The 22844-nt window shown below is 35.5% G+C and overlaps 1 protein-coding gene across 6 annotated transcripts in view; it reads left to right on the forward strand.

Annotated features, from left to right (window-relative positions):
• Positions 1-22844, forward strand: part of LOC145666525 (myotubularin-related protein 10-B) — a 607867-nt gene that overhangs the window by 92333 nt on the left and 492690 nt on the right. For 3 of the 6 annotated variants that reach the window (XM_081733821.1, XM_081733823.1, XM_081733822.1), the window contains exon 3: positions 15552-15688. The exons of the other annotated variants lie outside the window; for them this stretch is intronic. In XM_081733821.1, the coding sequence (XP_081589947.1) occupies positions 15552-15688 (137 nt within the window). The remainder of the gene's footprint in view (positions 1-15551; positions 15689-22844) is intronic. 6 annotated transcript variants of the gene reach the window in all.

Raw genomic sequence — 22844 nt, forward strand, 5'->3', positions numbered from 1 at the left:
GTAGACACCCTGTATATGTATAACATGGAGGTGATGGACAACTTTCTAATTTATCCAAAAATAAGAAGGTGTACAGGTGCAAAACCTTTTCTATATATCCCTTTGTAATTCCTTCTTAGTGCAAATTACTTCTTGCATCGATCCGTAACATTTTTGTAAACCTCAAAATAAATCCGGAGTTCTAGTGTCCAGAAGATCACTATCAGCCTTAATACCTCCTTCATCACTACCAGAACGCAGTTCATATTATTATTATTATTATTATTATTATTATTATTATTATTATTATTATTATTATTATTATTATTATTATACGTTTCTTTAGCGTAGGAGACCCGGATCGATTCCGGCGGGAGCTCATGTGGTTCGGGGCTTACGTTAAGCTGTAGGTTCACTTCTCATACAGCCTCGCTGCTGAAAGGGGCGCAAAACTCAAAATCAAATATAGTATTATTATACGCGTCTTTGGTGTGGGAGACCCAGGTTCGATTCCAGGCGGGAGTTCATGTGGTTCGGGGCCTACGTTAAGCAGTAGGTTTACTTCTCATATAGTGTCGCTGCTGAAAGGGATCCTAAACTCAGTCAAATATATTATTATTATTATTATTATTAGGCCAATTATTATCATTAGTAGGAAATAGAAAAAAGTTTTAGGGTACTAAATTTGGTGAGACATTGTATTTCCTCCCAGTTTGTTGTTACACCCAGGGTCGTAACTTGTGGGGGGCATTGGGCAACTGCCACTTCCAGAAATGCTCCCCGCCGTTCGATGGAGGCCCATGTTAAGACACATTTTTTTTACTCCATGTACGATACGAAGATGAAATTATAAATGAATCATCAAACAGATTCACTACATTATATAAACAAAACAACACATTCATTTCTCATAATCACCGTCTCCTTTAGCCTAGCCGGCATAACTGTGGGACGTAAAACTCAAAGATTTCATTTTTCATTTCATTTCAAAACAACACACAAAAGGTAAATTAAAAAAATGAGTCTGGGGCCCATTTCAGTAAAAAATGTCTACTATTAGGTGCCCTAGAAATAATATGTATTAGTGTGGCTCTGAGATTTGTCAATATTGTCCCCTTAATTAATTTGTCATGTATGAAACGGGCTCAGGGGCGCAACTAATGGAACCGCAGACGTTGCCGTGCGGGAGGGCCCATAGACTCCGGGGGTCCATAAAGAGTAAGAGAAAGATGGAAAGAGGGGGCCCAAGAATTAGAAAAACAACTTTTCTATGGGACCCTAATACGCGTCTTATTGCTTGTCCCCCCCCCCCCCGAAAAAACCTAAGTTACGGCGCTGGTTACACCTATGGACTGTATGTTGTTATCTTGGTGTATCAGAACCATTTTAGATAGGTTTTCACGACGATCTCTCATTTTTTACTTAAACGTCTTAATAGCTCTCAATAGTATCACATTTGCTAGATTCTATCTCACAAAAATGCTCTCAGTTTCATGAAGCATTGGTCATCATCTTACCCTGAACAATCTCTCATGAGTCTTTTGCGAGTGGAGATGAGGTGTTTTCTCTACGGCTTTCAAATCTGTATTTTTGAGGTTCCAAGTAGTAGCGTTGTCAACGGCAAGAGCAGCTCGGCTCCCGGTTCAGTCACCACCGAGCCGAACTGAGAAGTGAGCCGTGCCAAGCTGCATTTTCGAGAAAAAAAAATCGCGAAAGAAGTGCTCGGGAAATTCCCGCAATTCAACGCACAAAGCGTCGCAACTGAATAATTCAACAATAACACTATTTATTTTAGGCTGGAAGATATTGAATTTCATTTAAGACATTTTGAAACATTTACTTTATAAAATATGAATTATGTCTCTGTTAATTATTTTAAATTAATTTTCTGGAAAGAGCCGTCTTGCAACAAGTGCTCGGGAAATTCCCGTAATTGAACGCACAAAGTATCGGAAGTGAACTCCAACCAGTGGGGGCGGTTGGACGTTAAAAGTTTGTGTTTGTGGGCGGTGGGGTGGGGGGTAGGGGCAAAACCTAATCTGAATATTTGATATCAATGTTAGTTTTCCTGATTGCTTGTAACACTGACGAAAGGTTGTATAACTATTAGGATACTGTCTTTTTCAGTGAAAATACCGTAATATCTTGTTTCATATTTATTAAGTAAATTGACAACAGCAACGCAAGTAGATACTAGCCCTTTTTACTCTTAAACAACGAAGTTGTAAGAAGAGATTTGATTCCTTGCTCATGAATATCTGTCTGAAAAATTGTGTGATCAGATTAGGGTCCTATTTAATAACAAATTTACAAAACAAATAAACAGAAAAGATAATCAAATAATCATAGTAATGAATAATGAGGCTTGTTTTGCAAAAGTTATATTGAAACTGGAAATTAATGAACAACTTATATTTTTCGTTCCACACACGCTATTATGTGTGTTATTACTCTTAGAATGACAGTGAATACTACAAGCATATGCTACGACATTTAAAGAAATACTTTTGCAGCTTCCCGAAACATGTTCGCTGCCATTAAGTACAGTTTTCACTTTCTTGGAATATAGCAAAAGTCAGCAATATTTAGAGTCACTCCACATTTCAGTTACACAAAATAATCCTAAAACCTAGAAGCAAGCTGAATTCACTAGATTTAATTGTATATACAAAACTGTATATGTACACCAATAAATCTAAACTCGTATATTACACTGCAAAATTAATATTCCTTAATGAGCTCATTCGTAGCTAAGCGGTTAGCGTACGCGCCTTTGATGTGGGAGATCCGGGCTCGATTCTCGGGGAGCGGTCACGTGGTTCGGACTCACGTTGATCATTAAGTCCACGTCTCATATAACTTCGCTACTGGACAGGATGTGAAACTGAAAAAAATCAAATCAAAATATTCCTTATTTTTAAAAAGAAGAAAATACATTTTAGGAACTGTCGATTTTGTGCAATTAAAGAATAACTTGTAAAGGACTTCTTTTCTTGCGAAATGTTATCTTAATTAGTTCCAGAGCGGCTGACTAACATATCGAACCTTTGTAAGAAGAAATGAAAATACGCTCGAATTGTGGCTCTCCAGTAGGTTAATTTTTGGGCCATTTTTAGTGGCAGTTCAAACGCAATTCCTGTAGCTTTCTTAATTCCACGGGAAGATAACCAATACGTACTCATGGAACGACAAATATTTTATGGCACCATTTTTATTCTATGAACCAATAATGCATACAAAACTTTATGTTTCCAAATTAAACTATATACATTAATGGGTAATTTCAAAAAAGTGGGGGGAACTGCCCCCCTAATCGCCGCCCATGACTCCAACAATAAAACTTTATCTTACACTGGAAAATATTCATGTCGTATAAGACATTTTGAAACATTCATTTTATAAAATACGAATTATATATCTTTGTTTTATATTAATATATTTGGTGTTTATATTTGGCGAACGTCACTGAGGCTCCTGGGATGAATCGATCTACATTTGTTCGTTCGTCTGCCGGTACCACACATACTCCAGGGTATCACTTTCGGTCTTTTAAGTTTAAATTTTCAGGGTACAAGCACGAGACACTAAATTTCCTGTATAGATTTTGGCGGCATACCAACGTAAAATTTCGGCCATGGCGGCCATGACGTAAAATTTCGGCCATACCAACGTAAATGGCGGTCATTCTTTTTTCAAAATAACTGATATCCACGGTACAAAGTGCAATTTTTTTTGTCTTTTAAGTTGACATGTTCAGAGTAGAAGCACGAGACACTCTAAATTAGCTGTATATACTTTGGCAGCGATCCCACGTAAAATTTCAAAACGGCGGCCATTTTTTCAAAACTGTAGTGAATAGAAAATTGTTGTGACAATTGTGACAAGTTGTGACTATGATAATCTTGAAATATAAATCACATTTTAACACTTTTACCCCCAAAACTGAAATATTTCGAAAAAAAAAATTAAACCCGAAAATACTCGAAAAAACCCACATGGGTCCAGGTGGGTTGGGCTTTTTTTTTTTAAAAAAAAACGGGTTTTTTCAAACCCTGGCTCTAGCCGATGGTTCATTCCAACTGAGCCGGCTCGAGCCAATGGCTTACCTGAACTGTGCCGAACCGAGCTGATGGCTTGCCCCAACCGAGCAGACTCGAGCCGATGGCTCACCTGAGCCTAACTCAGCCGAGCCGAACCGAGCAGTTAGCTCATCTCAACCGACCCGGTGCTAGCCAATGGCTCACCTGAGCCGAGCCGAACCGAGCCAATGGCTCATTCCAATCATTCCGACTCGAGCTGTTGGCTCAGTTGAACTGAGCCGGAGTTCAAGCTGCACCGGTAGCTCAGGGCTCGAGCCGAGCCGGTTAACACCACTATTTCCAACTCGATAAAGTTTTTGCATAGCTTTCGTAAAGAATTAATCGATTTAAGCTGTGTTTAGTAGTTTTCATCGGTTCAGGTGAGTAGGGCCATGGTTTTCATGCCCCTTCTTTGGTTATGACCCGAGTATTCTAAATGATATCCTTAACTTTAACAGTTTTCTGAGCATACAGAAAACCAACTGAGAAAGGTGATAAATTTCCTTCTATCACTTGTTGAAATCGACGAGAGCAAGATCGCCTAGAGTAGACCCGAGAGGCACACGTAGAAGGTAAGTATATAGTATATTCACCATATGCAAACATTATTTTAGTATGAGCAGTGATCGGAAAGTTAATTTTCGAAAGTAGCTGCTCTACAGCTACATGATAAAAATTGTAGCTCGCTACAACTATTAGCTAGTTTTTCAGAAACGTATTTGCTACTTAACCTCTTGTCACAAATACAGTTCACTTGGTATCAGGCATTATAATATGTCATGGTATCTACATGCGTAACTGAACTTAAAAGTTCGGTTAAAATATTACATAAAAGCTTTGTCTGTCAATTTGCATTTCACAGTAAAGTATGCATTTTGTCTGCTCTTTTTAAAGTTATATATATATATCGGGTGTTGCAAAATAAGTGTTACAACTCTTGGGAGGTGACTCCTGCCGCTGAGACAAGGAAAAAAGTTCTCTTGAATTTTCGGCTGTCGGACATAGTTTCAGATCTACATGGTGCCGAAAGCGTGGGAAAATGACTTTCGGACTCCAATAGTTCGGAAACTATCCAACGTAAAGAGGGCGGGTAAAAAATTCGCTGAAGAATTCATACCTGCTGTATTGAATTTTGCATGTTTCACAATCCTACCATGCACGCGCAAGGGATTCCCTAAAGGAACATAGGGAGTCCCGGATAATCTGCCAAATGGAAATTGGTCTAAATGGATATGAATTCTTAGGGTTTCTACCAGGTAACAATAATTCGTTTGTATTAAGTCGATATCTGGAACAAATACAAAATGGCGGACACCTTCACGCTCGTTTTGTGTGGTTGCATAATCGCCAGGTACGGATACTGGCCAACAGTGACGTTCTGAGTATTAAGTGCACGAATTTGTTCACAAATGCTCTAGAAAGACATCTGGAGTGTCGGTAGAGAACAACAGATGAAGCAGGGTGATTCACATGTGTGGAAACACGTAACGAAAAATCCCCAGAAATGCACTCATACTTAGTAAATGTGAGTTCGAAGCGTCGGAAATGTAAGGAATAGCATCAAGAATATGAAAGCCATTGCCAATTCACCAATAATATTCCCTCAAACCGATGGAATATGATGTGCACGGTTGCATACCAATAAAGATGCAACAACTGAGGCCAAGTTGAAATTGTGCAAGGGGACTCACAAAGAAACTGGGTAAACTAAATGAGTGTCACTAGTGGGATCGCATGATCGATATTTAAATGTGATCAATGTGTGTGTTCATATCAACATGTATCCGAAATTATGTCCGATAGCCGAAAATTCAACAGAAATTTTTTCTTGTCTCAGTGGCAGGAGTCACCTCCCAAGAGTTGTAACACTTATTTTGCAACACCCGATATATATATATATATATATATATATATATATATATATATATATATATATCAAGTACCCCTCCCCCCAAAAATGTATATGCTATCGCTGCTAAAATGGCATGTAGGTCTATTTTAAGAGTCATTACTATTCTTTTGACCGATCGTCAGTTCGCAATTTATTTCAGAAAATTTTCTTCTAATATTCTTGAAAAATAATTGGAGATAGAAATCAAAAAACAGTCATATTTTCTCCCTATCATCATATGAAAATTTACTAAAAATTGTGGGGAAATGTTGGAGTTACAAAATATTTTTGCGTCCTGGAGAAGGTTTATTTGTAGCTTTAGTGCAAAATTCGCTACACAATATAAAAATATGTAGCTCAGCTACAGCTACAAGCTACAGGTTTTGATTTGTAGCGCCGCTACATCTAGAGCTACAAAATTTGTAGCTAGCTATTGTAGCTTCGCTACAAATAGCGCGCTACTTCTGAACCGACTGTGAGTTATATAAGTAACAACTATCACCTAGTATAACTTGTGTCATATACTGTATATAAGAAAAAGTTGACGACAAAGTAACGCGATACATTTTAAAAGTAACTTAAGCAACAGATTTAACTCTAGAAAATATATTTCACGTTTCTGTTAAATTATATTTCTAGATCATCATTTTGCTTTTAATGTGTCTATATTAGGCCTATTCAAAATTACCCTATATATATTCAAAGTTTGTACTACCTTTTAGAAAATTCATTTCCGATAATTCATGAATCTTCACGCTTACGCTGTGAAGCATGAGAGAACATCAGCGTGTCGTTGTTGCCAAAATTGATACTCTTTAAACACTTTTACTAATATTTCCAATAGCACAGCAAAATGCATGAACAGTAAAGAAAATGTGAGCTAATTGTCACTTTAATATTTTTTCTCGAATGAAAATCCTGCGGTGCTGTATGGATGCGAAACGGTGTTTTAAACAAAACCGGTGAAGTTTTATTTTCAATAATAAAAGAACATCGTTCTTTTTAGTGTTTGTTTTTCAAATGTCCAATAAAAACCATGACCCTACTCACCTGAATTGATAAAAGCTACTGAACACTGCGTAAATCCATTAATTTTTCAAGATAGCTATACAAGAAATTTATCGAGTAGGAAATTTACACCTGGCTTTACAAGAACTTTGTTTTGTAACAATCCTCTTCACAGCCGAACCAAGGATGTCTTTATGAAGAGATCAGATACAGGAAGACTCACTAAGCCGGACATACAGTCACTTCCATAAAAGCGACAACCGATCTAATCTCTAGCGACGGAACTCGATCCATTTGAATGCGCTGAATGAAACGTTTTTTTTTTTTTTTTTTTTTCAAACTGCTAAATCCATTCTTTGGCAAGGTTTGCAGAATGCAAGTGGGATGTTTTTGACTATGTTCAAAACTTTCACCTTATAGTCGAAATGAATATATTCCACCTGTCTACCTTTTTTCGCTTCTCATTTGTGCTCATTCGATGAATCGTCGTCTTCGATCTCTATAAAAGCCATTTCTTCACATACCTCATTCATGTGAATCAACTCCTCTTCAGTTACAAATTTCTTTTGGTGTAAAATGTCCAGAGTATTCATATAGCTCTGTGCCTAATGACATGGATTCTTCTGAAATTGTGGTTGATGCATATGATGCTTTTTTTCTTCAGTAGTTCTTCGTAATATACAATAGCATTCTTCAGCCATCTTTTCGACATTTCACTGTTTATTTATTCTGTAGGAATTTTCTCCCCTTCTCCTGTGAAGTGAGGACAGAGATTTCCTCACTTCTCGACGTTTCTCACTTCAAAACGCTTCTCACACACAATATAGACGAGGCACATATAAAGAAACACGGTAGCTTTTACGCAGTTCTGACAGCACTGAGTTGAGCAATGAGCATGCTCAGGAGCATGTTTAAGTATTCTGTACTTGCAACGAAGATAGAATCATCCGAGTGGAGTTGCAAACATGCAAGTATCAGTAAGGTGAAATGGCTGCCATAATACAAAATTCCGTCAAATGCGAAGTGAGGTCTATTGTACGATTTGTGAATATCAAATGATAAAATGCAGGCGACATCCATCGGGAACTATGTGCCATTTACGGACCGACAGTAATAAATGAAGGAAAGGTCACGCAATGGTACAGAGAGTTTTGATAAGTGCGTTCAAATGTTCATGATGATGAGCGTAGCGGAAGGCGTAGTGTTCAGACGAACAATATGGTGAAACGAGTTAACGAGAAAGTGCGATCCAATCGTCGGTTCACAATAACTGAACACACCAAAATATTTCGAGAAGTGTCTGCGAAAACAATACATCGAATTGTGACTGAAAAGCTGGGTTATCACAAACTGTATGGAAGGTGGGTGTCAAAAATGCTAACACGCACACGAAATGCAAAGAATGACAGCTTCACGTAAATTTTTGACTCCATGGGAGGAGGGTGGGAATGACATATTTTCTCACATAGTGACGGGGAATGAAATCTGGATATCGTAAGCCACTGGGGAGCCAAAGCAGTAGTCAAAACAATGGCGAGACTCTCTTTTTCCTAAAGCAAAGATATTCAAACATATACCGTCAGTTTACAAAATCATTTCAACCGTGTTTTGGGACCAAAAAATTGTGATTTTTGCGAAATTCTTGGAACCAGGATGAACAGTTACAGCCGATGTGTATTGCCAATCACTGAATAATCTGCCAAGTGCCATTCAAATCGGTGAAGAGGAATGCTAGCTGTGTAGTTCTTCTGACTCATAACAAAGCCGGCCCAAAAAGCTCGAACTTTGAAACAATTCAAAGATTTCGATGGGAACTATTCAATCATCCCTCTTACAGCCCTAACTTCGCTCCTAGTGATTTGTTTTTGTTCCTTCGCATGAAAAATGGCTTGTATCAAAACATTGAACGTTAGTGAAGTGTTCAAGACATCCTTCTGAACTGGCTGCACTCTCAAGCGGCAGGTTTTTACACTGAAGGTATGCGGAAGCTTGTGCCAAACTGTCAGAAATGTCTTGAGGTCCATGGTGAGTACGTCGAGAAATAGCCAAAGCATGTACTTGTATATCAATCGCTAGTGTTGTAGAAAAACGTTTTTTTTTTCTGTGAAGTTTTTTTTTCAATAAAAAACATCGTTCTTTTTCATGTTTTTTTTCAAATGTCTGTTTTTTTTCTGGCAACTATTATTTATTGATTTACGTTGCAGATTATTAAAATAATCAACAGAACTTGAGTCGAAGCCCTCGTAACTTATAAATCTTTTGTTTCTTTGTACCTATATACTAGCAAAATTGTGTGATTATTCCTTTCGGCCCCAGGTCATTTTTGGCGTTTTCCTACATTTCCAGTTAGTGACTTATTGCTCAAGAACCATTCATTCCATTTATATGGTTAAGGCCTTGTCTTTTAGAAAATGGATGTGGCTATTTTTTGGTGTAAGTTGCATTGTAGTGTTACCAATGGGTTGGAAATTATTGAGGGAAATGTAGGGGTGAAAATTTACAAAAAATTCCCTAACCGAATTTCAAACTTTTTTGTATCTAGTACCATGCTGCTATATGGGTTCAAGTCACCTAAAAAAATCTTTGGTGTGTTGACAAGGTACAGTGAAATCCTGAAATGGCTGGCTTCCATTCAAAGAGGGAAAGAAAAAATTCTGTCATACACATCAAATTTTGACACTTTTTACGCATCACAAGCAAAAATCAAATATGCCGGAACTACAGCTTCTCTAATTATCCTATTGAAACATTTTATGGTGCGTTCTGTAGGGCAAAGAGGAAGCTTTCAGGTAGTGGTACGCTTGTTTCAATGTAGCCAGTAAGAGAGTAATAATAGAAGGGAAAAAGGAAATTTTCCGAATATTTCACCTAAAACCGGGAATTAATTGTTTTGGCTGGAAACACTGCCAGCAGACAGACGAAAACTATCTGAAAATAAACCTTAGTACTCCAAGAATATATCCTACAAATATCATGGCGATATATAACAAAGTAAGCATGAAATTAAAACAAAAATCTCATTCTACCTCAGAAATTCACCATTTTCTTACCATTTCCAGAACATGGTTTATTATAAACCTCAACTGTACTTTCCCTAATTATTCTAGTGAAACTTTTTATGGTCCGCTGTGCAGGCTAAGGATGAGGCTGTTAGACACTGGTACGTTTGTTCGAATGTAGCCAACAAGAAGGAAATAATAGAAATAAAAAAGGGAATTTTTTCCAAAATTTCCTCCTAAAATCTGGAATTAAAATTTTCTGTAGCTGGCAACACTACTATGAGACACACACAAACTATCTTAAAATAAGCTTTGGTATCCCTCTAATATATCCTATAAGTATTGTGACGATATCTAATAAAGTAAGCATGTCAATAAAAAATCTCATTCTACCTTTAAAAAATCACAGTTATCTTCCCAATTAGAGTACAAGGTCTACTGTAAACCTCAACTGTACTTCCCCTAATTATCCTATTGAAACTTTCTATAGTGCGTTGTGTAGACCAAAGACGAGACTTCCAGATACTGGTACGTTTGGTCCGACATAGCCAACAAGAGGGAAATAATAGAGACAAAACAGATTTTTTTTCCAAAATTTCCCTCTACCAGACAGACGCAAACTATCTTAAATTAAACATTGGTACACCACTAATATATCATACAAGTATTATGACGATATTTAAAGAACAAAACTTCTAATTACCAAAAATATATTACGGTAAACAGAAAAGTAGGAAAAAACTAGAAAAATCAAGGGTTAGAACCTAAATAAGAATATTTCGTGCCTTCCCTAATTACCCCATTGTACCGTAACGATCTGTACTTGCGTTTGTTAAGTAAGGACAAATGTTCGATTGGCATAAGTTGACTTGCACTTGGACGTATAGGTACGGATTTATAAACAAAAGTTTCTAATTTTTTGCCCAAGTTTAGGAAAATTTTAATTTCCCTAATTGGCAACACTGCGCGCAGGCCCGTCCAATTGATGTCAACAGTTAGGTATCCATCCGAGGTATCTACCTGGCAAGTCTTAAGGAGGTCTTTCTACAACGAAGGAAGCTACAGGGAAAAAAGAAGTAAAGGAAATTCGAAATTAGAAAATTCTCGAATTTTTGACTGGTGTAAAATTTGAGAAGGAAATTCGACACCAGAAGAAAAAATTAATATGATAAACCATAGTCCAACCATATTTTGCAAGAATAATATCCCGATATCTTAATTAGTGTCCACACGGGAGCGGATTAAACAAATGACACACCCGTGTGTGCCACTTTGGCCACCTAGGCCACCGAGTATACATTTGATTACATTTTTTGACTACTAACTGGTGTTGTTGTTGTAGTTATAGTCTCGACTAATAATAATATCGTTGTTGTAAACAATAACTTTATAAGGAAAATTTTCTCTCCTTTTTACATCTTAGTTCCAACACTGCTGGTGATAAATGCGAGGTGTTTCAAAATGAATTTTGGGGTTTTAAGTCTTCGTAGTACTTATTACATTTTACGTACAATTATAAGCAATGCATCAAGTAAAAGAGCACCTCAAACAGTCTTTGCTACAAGTGTTCAATGTGAGATTCATCCGGCACACGGCACACATCTAGTCGATAGGCGAGAAAGGCCCATAAACTTTCCGCCATATGGCACAAAACACATTGAATTTAGGGGGGTCTCGTTTCAAGTGTACCATCTCCTGAGGATTTGCTGACGGCCAGATACAAACATTATGAGTGTTCACATTAGCTCTTAGGTGAAAAGTCGATTTTTCACTGAAGACGACACGATCCAGAAAATCTTCATTGTTATGCAGCAATATCTCACTTGCGAAATTGGCACGTAAACCGTAGTCTGTAGGCTTTAAACCTGTAGCAACTGCAAACGATAAGGACGTAGTTGCAAGCGTCCCCTTAATATTCTTCACACAGACCGTTGCACTGTACAGATTCAGTCTTTATTAAAACACAAAAAACTTTCTGCTCTCTAGTCTCCATCTTTGCTGCTTGCTCTTTCTAACGGCAGACAGAAGAAACAATGCATGTACATGCGTGCGTACAAAACTGTTTGAATTGCTCTTTCATTTGATTTAATATTTATAATTGTAAGTTAATTGTAATAGATACTACAAAGTTTCAAAACCCTAATATTAATTTTGAAACACCCTGCATTGCTTCAAATTGTGTCATCCTATATTCATGTCTTTTATATACATATCATCAGGGCCGGTCCTAGTCAATTTGTCGCCCCATGCAATGGCATACTTTGCCGCCTCCCCCTTTCTCCAGAAAGAACAAATCTTAAAAGTCATAATTTTAAGTATGCTACTCCAGCATGAACAACAAAGGTGAGGGTAACTGCAGTTGCACTCACAAAGGCTTAAATACTTACTAAAAATGCAATCCCGTTGTGTCTGTTTTTTTATATTAATATATTATGTTAGTGAAAGATAAAGCAAACACACCTGCAGAGGAAAGATGGTAATCCTTTTTATAGAATTCACTATCGAGCTTCAATCTCAATGTGTCAGTTTGCAATTCCAGTGCAACTAGCTCTTTTATCTTTATTTCTTGATTTCTCTTCAATATCTGTTAACATTTTTTTAAAAAACTTGTTTCTATCATCAATGATAAGGAACTTGTTTCTGACAAAAACAAGCCTAGTTGTCATATCAAAACTGTGATAACTTACTAAATGGAACATATATTCACTACTATTCGAGAATTGAATTCTTGCATTTGGCAACAATCAAGCAATTTGTGCTCGAATTTATTCGACCATTTGCTTTAGCATTGTCCATGTGGCCTTAAACTAATGCAGCCTAAACAAAATTTATGAATGTAGTATTCAAATAGGTCAGCTTAGTAAATGTAACTACCATCATCATGAAGTCTGTTTTCAACATGAAATATTTAATTTAAATAATATACTTATGACAGATTTTGCCGGACCATCCAAACTTGCCGCTCCACGCAAATGCACGTGTTGCATATATGGTAGAGCCAGCTCTGCATATCATATATATCTAGTCGACAAATTATTTATATATGACATTTAGAAAAATACTATTAGGCAAATTAGTATTAGTTTTTACCTTTAGACAAGTTATTTGAATTTTATACTATTCGTGACATTATATTCGTACTTATTAAAGGCCTGCTTTCATAAAAACACAAAATTTCATTTCTACTTTTATTTCTTAGTTGATATTGATGGAAACTGCTGAAACCCGAATTGTTAATAGGTATTCATGTAAATTGTAAAATTTTTGTAGCGTATCAGTATCTAGCGTTTAATTTATGTTGCATTTTACGGTGATTATACCTACATAAAAATATTTAATACTTAAATAGACGTAAGATGCATTATAAATGACTATTTGAAAAAAAAAAAAACGAAATTTAGAAAAAAAACGAGAGGCAATGTTTTTTTTTCTAAAAAAACGTACATTTCTGAAAAAATACAAACTGTTTTTTTTCTATTTACAACACTATCAATCGCAATAAATTTCTTCTATAATTTCTTTTTTTTATTATTTAAAAAAAGATTTTTTGACATCCTCGTACATATACATGCATAGTAAATGACGATCCCCCTTTCAGGAAAAATATACTTGCTTTTTTACATTATATATAGACCTGAAAATTTATAAATCGTGACCTGGAAAAGTCGGCGAATTCGTTCTTGTCGAATAAATGGGAAACCTGTGAGTTTCGATTTCTGATGAGAGAGTATTAAAATTTCAGCACATTACGATGATTTGAATAAGATCTTGAACTGTAAGCCCACGTCTTATATGGCCAAGGTGCTGAAAAGGGGCGGTAAATATCAACAAACATACATTCAATTTATATAGAAAGACCTTATTTATTAGTTGAAATTGTGATAGCTTGTGTCACATTACGTTATAGTTTCAGTTCTACAATGACTGCGAAAACGGATCAGTAAGGGAAAAAATCAGAGAATAAAGAATTCAATGATAAGTTGAAATTTCTTTACTTAAAATTGCCCATATTTAAACTGGTCGTACTGGCTAATACTTTGTTTCATCTAAACGGTGCTTCTTCTGGCAGGAAGCTAAATGTTCCTTCGTGTGACGTAACTTTCAATTAATTCGCTGTTGCGACTTTCAATTTCCATTATTTACTTGATATATATATCAATGATTAGATAGAAATATTTAAATTTTACAGACAGAAATGCCCGCAGTATTTCCTTTTTATCAGTGGGAGGGGTGTGTGGAAGACCGACACACAAGTAAGTCAAGTCGCGAATATTCACACCTTGATGCACGTAATAAGTCATGTTAAATAATTATTGACGCACATTTCACAACTTTATTAACTACAATAAATATATTAAATACTGTGGTTATTAACCATGTAAATCGAATATCATTCAACATGTAGTTCGAAGAACTGAACTCCTTCCAAAAATCCTATGTGCAAATGCTATTTCTTACTCCCCGGTGCGGGCATCCGAGCTGCAGGTAATATCTATCATTAATAATTCCATGACAGAGAAAGACTGATAAAATATTTCGTATGTAGGTCTAAATCTACTGTAGCCTTGTTCTTCGGGGTGACAAATGAATTGAAATTTTTAACATCTTACGGTTATGTCCGTTTAGGCTAATAGAGATGGGTGACTAATGAAGGCGAGTGATTAAGAAAGAATTGGTGGAATAAGAATGTGAGAGGAAACGGAGGAATCCGAGAAATCTCGCAGACACACTGTGGTGCACCACTAACTCACATAGTCTGGGATGGCATCAGGGAGCATTTGCACCAGAGGTGAGCCCTCTTCCACTGAACTACTGCCCTACTCTTCGGAACAAAGTTTCCATGTTCAGTATTGAGCAGTTAAGTTTCCCCGTACGAAGTAGAATCTATCTCATTTATTATTATTATTCATAACTTCAGTATAAAAACTAACTCACTCTATGGCTTATGGAACCCAGAGGTTCAATGCCGCGTTCACAAAAGCTCTCCACTGACTTCTATCCTTAGTCAACTGGATCCAGTTTCTATTTTGTATTCCTATTTCTGCGATATTCATCTTAATATTATCCTCCATCTGCGCCTAGGTCTTCCTAATAGTCCTTTTACAATTGGTTTTCCAGTTAAGACTTTGAAAGCGTTCCTACTTTCTTCCATCCTGGCTACATGACCTGCCCACCTGAGCCTCCTAGACTTAATGACCCTAATAATGTTGGGTAAACTGTATAAATTATGTAGGTATTTGTTATGAAGTTTCCGCCATTCCTCCTGGGTCCGAATATTCATCTCAGGATCTTGTTTTCAAATACTTCCAGTTTACTTTCTTCCCTCGGAGACAGCGACCATATTTCGCAACCATGCAAAACAACAGGCATGATTATCGTCTTGTATATTTTAAGCTTCAAATTCCTTGACAGCATTCAGTATAAAGACATTTTCAAAAGTAAGACCATGATATGAGAAAACTTGTTATTTATTCATTTATTTGGACAATAGACTTTGATAATATTTTCCCATGTTAGATATAATTTATGTATTGATCGAAATGCATGGTTTGTAATACAATGCGACGTATGTTTATAAAATATAATACTTTTCAGGTGAAGTTAAGATAGCTGAAGCCCAAAATGTATTGATGTTTGTTCCCTTAAGTGAACGGAAGCAAGGAAGATCAGGAACCCTTATAGTTTCGAACTTCAAGTTGTCTTTTATAACAACTGAAGATGTCCATAAAGAGGTAACTACTTTTCATGAAGCAATTAATGTGTTTAATTTATTGTTACACAGAGTGTCTCATTAGTTTCCACACATAGAGGAATAAACATTACGTATTGTAACTAATTTTTTCGCTTGTATGAAATATAAAAAAAATGTTAAATAAAAGCAAATACAAGTAGGATATCTAAAAGACAGAAAATAAAATGTTAAGTTAAAATCTATAAAATGGTTTTCATTAAAAAATATCCTATGTATAAAAGCTTATGAGACACCCGGTAGAATATTGTTTTATAAAGACTTGGCCTTGCAGAGTGTCAAGGAAGAACTTGTGCATTCATATTGTAAATTGCGTGTATAATTTTTAAAAATCTCTCATTACCAGCCAGTGGTAGTATCTCTGTTGAATTCAATATACTCAGAATGAAAGTCAATAACATTTAATATGCAGATATTTATCAATTATATAAACACTTAAAATGGCAAACACGTTGATATGTGGGTTGGCAACGGTCAGGCAGGGACCGGAACGCCGTACTTTTCTTGATCGTGTTTGGGGGAACTCTGTACTTCGTAAGTAGTAGTAGAACGGCAGTACTGTCATCCAGGTCTACTTTGTAACAAATGTTAATATATATACACATTATTAAAATACTTACCTTTCATTTTATGTGAGGCATCATCTCCCGGAGTTTTGGCGTTGACTCCGGGAGATGGTTCCTCACATGAAATGAAAGAAAAACGTTTTAATAAACATAGGTCGCAAAACGTCTCCTTTCAGAGTTATAAGCTGCGAAAACGACGGGAAATAAATTTTAAAGCTTCATAGCCCGAGAACTATGTGACCGTAATCGAAACCATGCCAAACAAAACCATTTGGCTTAACGGCCCGATTTGTGAGCCTGAAGCGCTCCACGTCATCTGTTAGCGATTGGTGGAACAACGTTCAGCCTAGCGACGAACGCATGATCAGTGCGCAGCGTCGCCCTATCGCTATCGCTAACCGGCATATCGGGAGTTTTCTAGACCTATGACCATAATCGAGTTGAAGGAATTATAAAGGAACTAGTATGCATTCTATCTAAATATCCATGTTTTACAATCCTCTGCTACTAGCACAGCGAATTGTATAGAGGAAGTTGAGGTACGAGGAGACAGCTTTTAAGTACTAATTAAGGGTAAATAACAGTATTTAAATAACTTCTATTTAAAAGTCACTCTTGGTAATCGAAAATGACTACTATCATCTTTCCCCTTCATGTGGCAGCTAATATTTTCATGCGTTATGCAGCCATACATAACATATTTTATTTTCAAAGAAAAAATTTTGATTACTAAGTGGGATCAGATTTAGATAATAAAGTACGATTTGAGAACATTTTTAAGGACGCATTTACACTTTTATTTAAGAATAAAGATTTTTAAAAAAATCTTACTTTATTATAGTTTGACCATCATTTTTATGTGGGAATACTTGTGATTGTAATTCTTTATAAGAGCAAGAAAACTTACACAGAGATTTGTTATTAGAAAATGCAAACATAAATCTTGTCATTCAACTGGTAGAGAATTGGACTCTGATATCTCATTTGACAATGGATACTCTTATCACTTGGGTACTTGTGGCATCATTTTTGTAACTCTGTTCCATATTTTATAAGAGAAGAAAAACAGTTAATGAGCTATTATTTTAGACTACTGCAGTACAAACCAGAGACGAGAAAAAAAGAAACTCTAGATGCTGGAATGGATAGGATGGGAACTTCCATCTCCGTTTGTCTGATAGTTGTCTGTCTGTTTAATTCATTAAACGCATCACGTATATTTAATTCTAAATGTTCAAAATTAGTTGGTTGACTCTCGAAATCCATCTATTTAATCTTTGCTTGGAAAATCTCAGGTTTAATAATGAAAAACTGTGATATGTGGCATACTGGGATTAGGATTGTCACCGCTCCAGCTGTCATATTTTTCCCGTTTCATGTTGCCTCATGTGCAATGTTAGGGTGGTATTTATTTTTGTTCTTCCGAGCTTCGTGATTCTCACCTTCCTAAAATGTTCCATATCAGACCAGAGTAATGCGTGAGAACAATTAGCTCAATTGAAAAATTTTAAATGATGCCACAAGTGACCTCAATTTTTCAATGTGTTTACAGTATATAACATGAAACATGTTTGAGGCAAAGATACTTGTAAGTTTGGAAAGACAATTGTAAGTTACTAAAACATACATTACAAAGGTAATAACTATTAAATGAATATAAATATAAATAAGTTGAAAGTAACATCATATTTGTATTTATGGTGAAGAGCCGCCCCAAAACGATATGTCGCATGTCTCCTTCCTATTAAAAAATATGGATCTAAATCCAAGTTGGAAGACTTCCAGGTGGCCACTATGATGATACTATACAGTAAGAGATAGCAGTTCTACCTCCATTACCCCTATCTTAAGTGCAGTATCTTACGTGAAACGATAAGTTGGCCACCTGCTTATCTTGGCCTAGTTCGTCTTGAACCTGCATTTTCCCATAAAACATTCGTTACTTACTACTCTATAAGTTGGCCATCTGTCTATCTTGGAAGTTGGCCACACTGAAGCAATGTTTACCCTATCATGATAATGATAAATTTACCAGCGTATCTTGGCCACGAAAAATGCAGTTTTGTTATTTTTCTTAACTCTTTCGAATTCCCATATGAGAGGCAGATGTTCTGTATTTTTGACTGGACACAAAGAAGCATAGATTCGCACGATTTGTTCTTGGAGGTCAATGGCCAGAACACTACCCTCATAAAAGGGTGGTGAAGGAAAATGTGAATAAGAAAAAGCACGTACAGGAATTCAGGAAATGGTTGTACGTATTTGTTTACCCTGTCTGTTTTGGTAAAACCATTAGCTATATCGGCTCCTTTCATTAGTAATTCCGGAAAATTCTCAAGGTTAAAGCTCAATTGTCGTTTATTGGCACCTGACTGCATGTCAAAAGGTAGCGGAGGTTTTGAGATATGAATTCCCACAAGATTTTCTCAAAACATCTTTTGCTCCGAGGGAAACACTTCTAGCTCATTAACAAGAGGTGGTTAACTACAACATTAGAATGTGCATATCTGACAAAAGGAATATAGCAAATATGTCTAGAATGAACCACCATTCAGTAACAGCTGAATAGAAGTCATATCAATTGCATATGAATTTCTCAATTTATAACTTAGCTTTTCTTGTTTTCGATCTAAATAACTCAGTGTGCTATAATATCAATTTCAATAAACTGCGTACATACACTTCTATTTCATGGTTGTTTGTGTTATTGTGTTTCCAATCCGAATAATCCAATGTACTAGACTAGTTTTCAGAAAGAGAAAGGTATGCATATATATTAGACATAGTATCAAGAGCGCCGATCCTGGGGAACCGAGGGGGCCCGGGCCCCCAAAGCTCATGTGGTCCCTATTTTATTTATGAGTATACAATATTTGGTATAATTTGAGTGCAATTTGTCTTAAAATCTTCATATATATATATATATATATATATATATATATATATATATATACCTTCTGGATCTGAATGGGCCCCCCCCAAATTTACAGAGAAATCGGCGCTCTTACATACTATAGTAATATTTTCTAGTACTGTATATTTTTATGATTACTCTATATACATTATTTATAAGTAGCTGTCGTGCCACTGCTTATTAAAATTTTACAATCAAGTAATACTAGAAATCCTATTCTAAAAATACACAAATCACACTTATTTTCTGTAAGTTGGCCACCTGTCGAAGTTGGCCACTTTTCGATGGAACCGATGGTGGCCAACATAGACAGGTTTCACTGTATTAAAACGTTCTCCGAGCACGTAGTTGGCTGGCGCGCAGATTTTCATGCATTATCAACTTTCGTAGCATAAGTCGTTCCCCAGCTATTTCGTCTTGAAGAGAGCTGAATTACAGAACCATGCTATCTCCGGCTATATTCAATAATGTTTCATGCAGTTGGCAAGAACTTAAGTTTTTTTTATTTTAAGGCTTTGTTTTAATGATTAAAGTATTAATTAACTAAATGTTATATGTTAGGCAAATTTGTATTGTGGTTATTATTTCCTAAACCTGTTCCCATTAAATAATAAACTAATCGCTGAACAAAACAAATCAATTTTATTGAAAAGCTAATGTCTTCTGACAGTTTCACCAACTAACCAGTTAGCTTCATTAAATACTATGGCCTCATGTTCTCATTGGTCGTTTATTTATTTATTTATTTATTTATTTATTTATTTATTTATGTGTTAATCGCTGGCCTTAAGTAAGGAAGCGAGATGTTAAGTAGGAAGAATGGTAAGTGTATAATGAGAGAGTATTAATCCTGGATCAATAGTAACTTCAGTCACGTCCTGTGTTTTACAATACGCGTGTACAAAAAAAAAAAAAAAAAAAAAAAAAAAAAAAAAAAAAAAAATCATTTTCTACAGAACACTATCTATAAGAAAGGGATTGAAGCTGTCTGGTCTTGGAAAGGTGTCGTGAAAATAATGCCTCCTCTCGGAAAAACTATCCGTTTATTGGAAGAACACTGTTTCATTACGAAAATTCTTCCTGGTCTCGTCTTGCAAGCAACACTTCTTATCAGAACTATGAGTAAACTATCCCAGTCGTTTGACTTTTCGCCTAGTAGGTTCTGCAATATGATGATTGACATAATATTTTTGGAAGTAATCATAATTTATATGATAGTACATTCGCAGCTTGCAACGTAGATAACACGCTGATATTGAAACATAGTATTCCACATTTTGGGTTATCTTCTGTTGTTGAACTGACAGAATATGATGACTTTCTTATGTTTGCTACTCCATAAGGGTTCAGTTAGGCCAAGAACTCTGGGAATTATTTTGCAAGACAACCAGTTTCTCTTAAGGTATTTCAAAGGAGATGTTTGGTGTTGTAATCTCAATCCTATTAAGCGCTATCGAAAGAATTTACTTTTCTGGTAATACATTGGAAACGAAACCATTGACAAATGAGAGACATGTATCCAATTCTCTACTAGTTGAACCAGAAGATGTATGTTTATTATACATTTGTACAGTTTAAGAACGAATTAAATTACAATCATTCGATCGTAAATATTTCCGGATAAATTGACTGCTGAACGCTGATATTGCGTATTTTTTTCTTTTTTTATTTAATTTTTACTCTTAAACAGGAGCAAGTTAGTAAATACTTTCTTAAAGAGATACCACTTCTTAATCGTGTTATCAAAATTTTATTTTACTTAATTATCAAAAACTTTTTATTGAAGATAAACTATGGTGTGTTTGATATCATACCTCTTCTAAGCAGGGTTGGCTTTAAACCTTGGTTTAAACTAGCTATTTTTCTTTTTCTTTTTTCTTTTCTTTTTTTTTTTTTAAAAAAAAACTGGTTTAAATCAAGGAAAAAACCGCAAAATGCTTTAAATTGTGTGAACTGCATTTTCACCTTTTAATCAAGGTGTCCCATGTTCAATTCTCGGTCGAACCACAACCCCTTTTTCAATTGTAAACCAAGTAGCGGTTGATGTCACTTTAAGCGAAAGTCTTATCCTTGATAACGTCGGTATCACATAAGGATGTTAAGCCTAAACATACGAAATGAAACCAAATTGTATATTTCTGCTTGCCTGAATGACTGCTGTTTTATAAAGAAGCCAAGGCTGCTTAAATATATTGATAGAAATTGGCAAAATTTATCGACTGCCTACGTAGCTTCCAACATTAGCTTGGATTGAACTTTCAGTTTTAATTATTGAATGATATGTACATACTAAATTTGTAATTTAATACCTAAGTTTTAGCGTACTGATTATGATACGTTGACCGTAAAATTTTACATGCAAAGCAATAAGCAATTTACTGACCGGACCACCCAACTTTATAATGAAACGGGACAATCCTGATTTCCGAATAAGCGAATATACTATTGGTGATGGAGAGAAGTGGGTGGAACTTCCATATGGTGTTCCAAGTCCAAAAGGAGAACAATTTCTCTCGGATTTAAGACGAGAAGCGGTGTGTATTCCTCTTTAAGCTTATGTGACTCCTTCCAGCATAACCCCGTTGTTGCGTAATAACACAAGGCGAAACAACTTTATTTCTATCCATATGTAATATAAATACACAGAGCAAATTATTTAAACCAAAGAAAACCTGGTTTAAACCAAAAAAGAAAAGTGTTTAAACAAAACTTATATATATATATATATATATATATATATATATATATATATATATATATATATATATATATATAATGAACCATGAATTTTGCTATCCCTGCTTCTAAGTAATAAAGGGTGCTACCTGAAAAGGAAAAGTGATACGGTTACTAACAAGAAAGGAAATGACTTTTAAGCAGAATTTACTTAAATATTATCATTTATCCTTAATTAGTACTTAAAAGTGTCTCCCCGTACCTCAACCTCTTTTATACAATTCGTTGCGCTGGTACCTGAGGATTGTGAAACATGAATATTTAGATATAGCGCATACTAATTCCGTGATCGATTACAGTAAGTCACATGATTCTGAAGCTGTGGAGCTTTAAAGTTTATTTTCCGTCGTTTTCAGCAGCTGTTATCTCTGAAAGGAGGCGTTTGTCACCCATATTTATTGAAATGTTTTCGTTTCATCTGATGTGAGGAATCACCTCCCAGAAGGTAGGCACTAAATTTTTGAAAATTCTGTATATATATATATATATATATATATATATATATATATATATATATATATATATATATATATATATATATATATATATATATATATATATATATATATAATACAGGTTGGATAATTTATGTAGATACACCCATGTAACTTTTAAACAAAAGGACAAAAACATGATATTATGTACCATCAAATATCGGGAGGGGAACGGTGTTTGGCATATTCTGTGACACCACCAGGTTAGTCTTGCTATCCCAACGTAGTTATATTTTTTCAAATAGCACTAGCAATATCAGGTTATCACATATTTCAAATTTGCCTAATAAACGAAAACTTAATTTCACATTTATTATTCATTGTTGCAAACTATTGATGCTACAGTATCATAAACATTCGAACTTCGGTGATCTTTATAGCAATAATGACGCAAGTGAGACCGTCAAAGCAATGTACGTCCAAAGTACT

The sequence above is a fragment of the Thermobia domestica genome, chromosome 12 (genome assembly GCF_964235325.1).
Source record: "Thermobia domestica chromosome 12, izTheDome1.hap1.1, whole genome shotgun sequence".
Lineage (NCBI taxonomy): Eukaryota > Metazoa > Arthropoda > Insecta > Zygentoma > Lepismatidae > Thermobia > Thermobia domestica.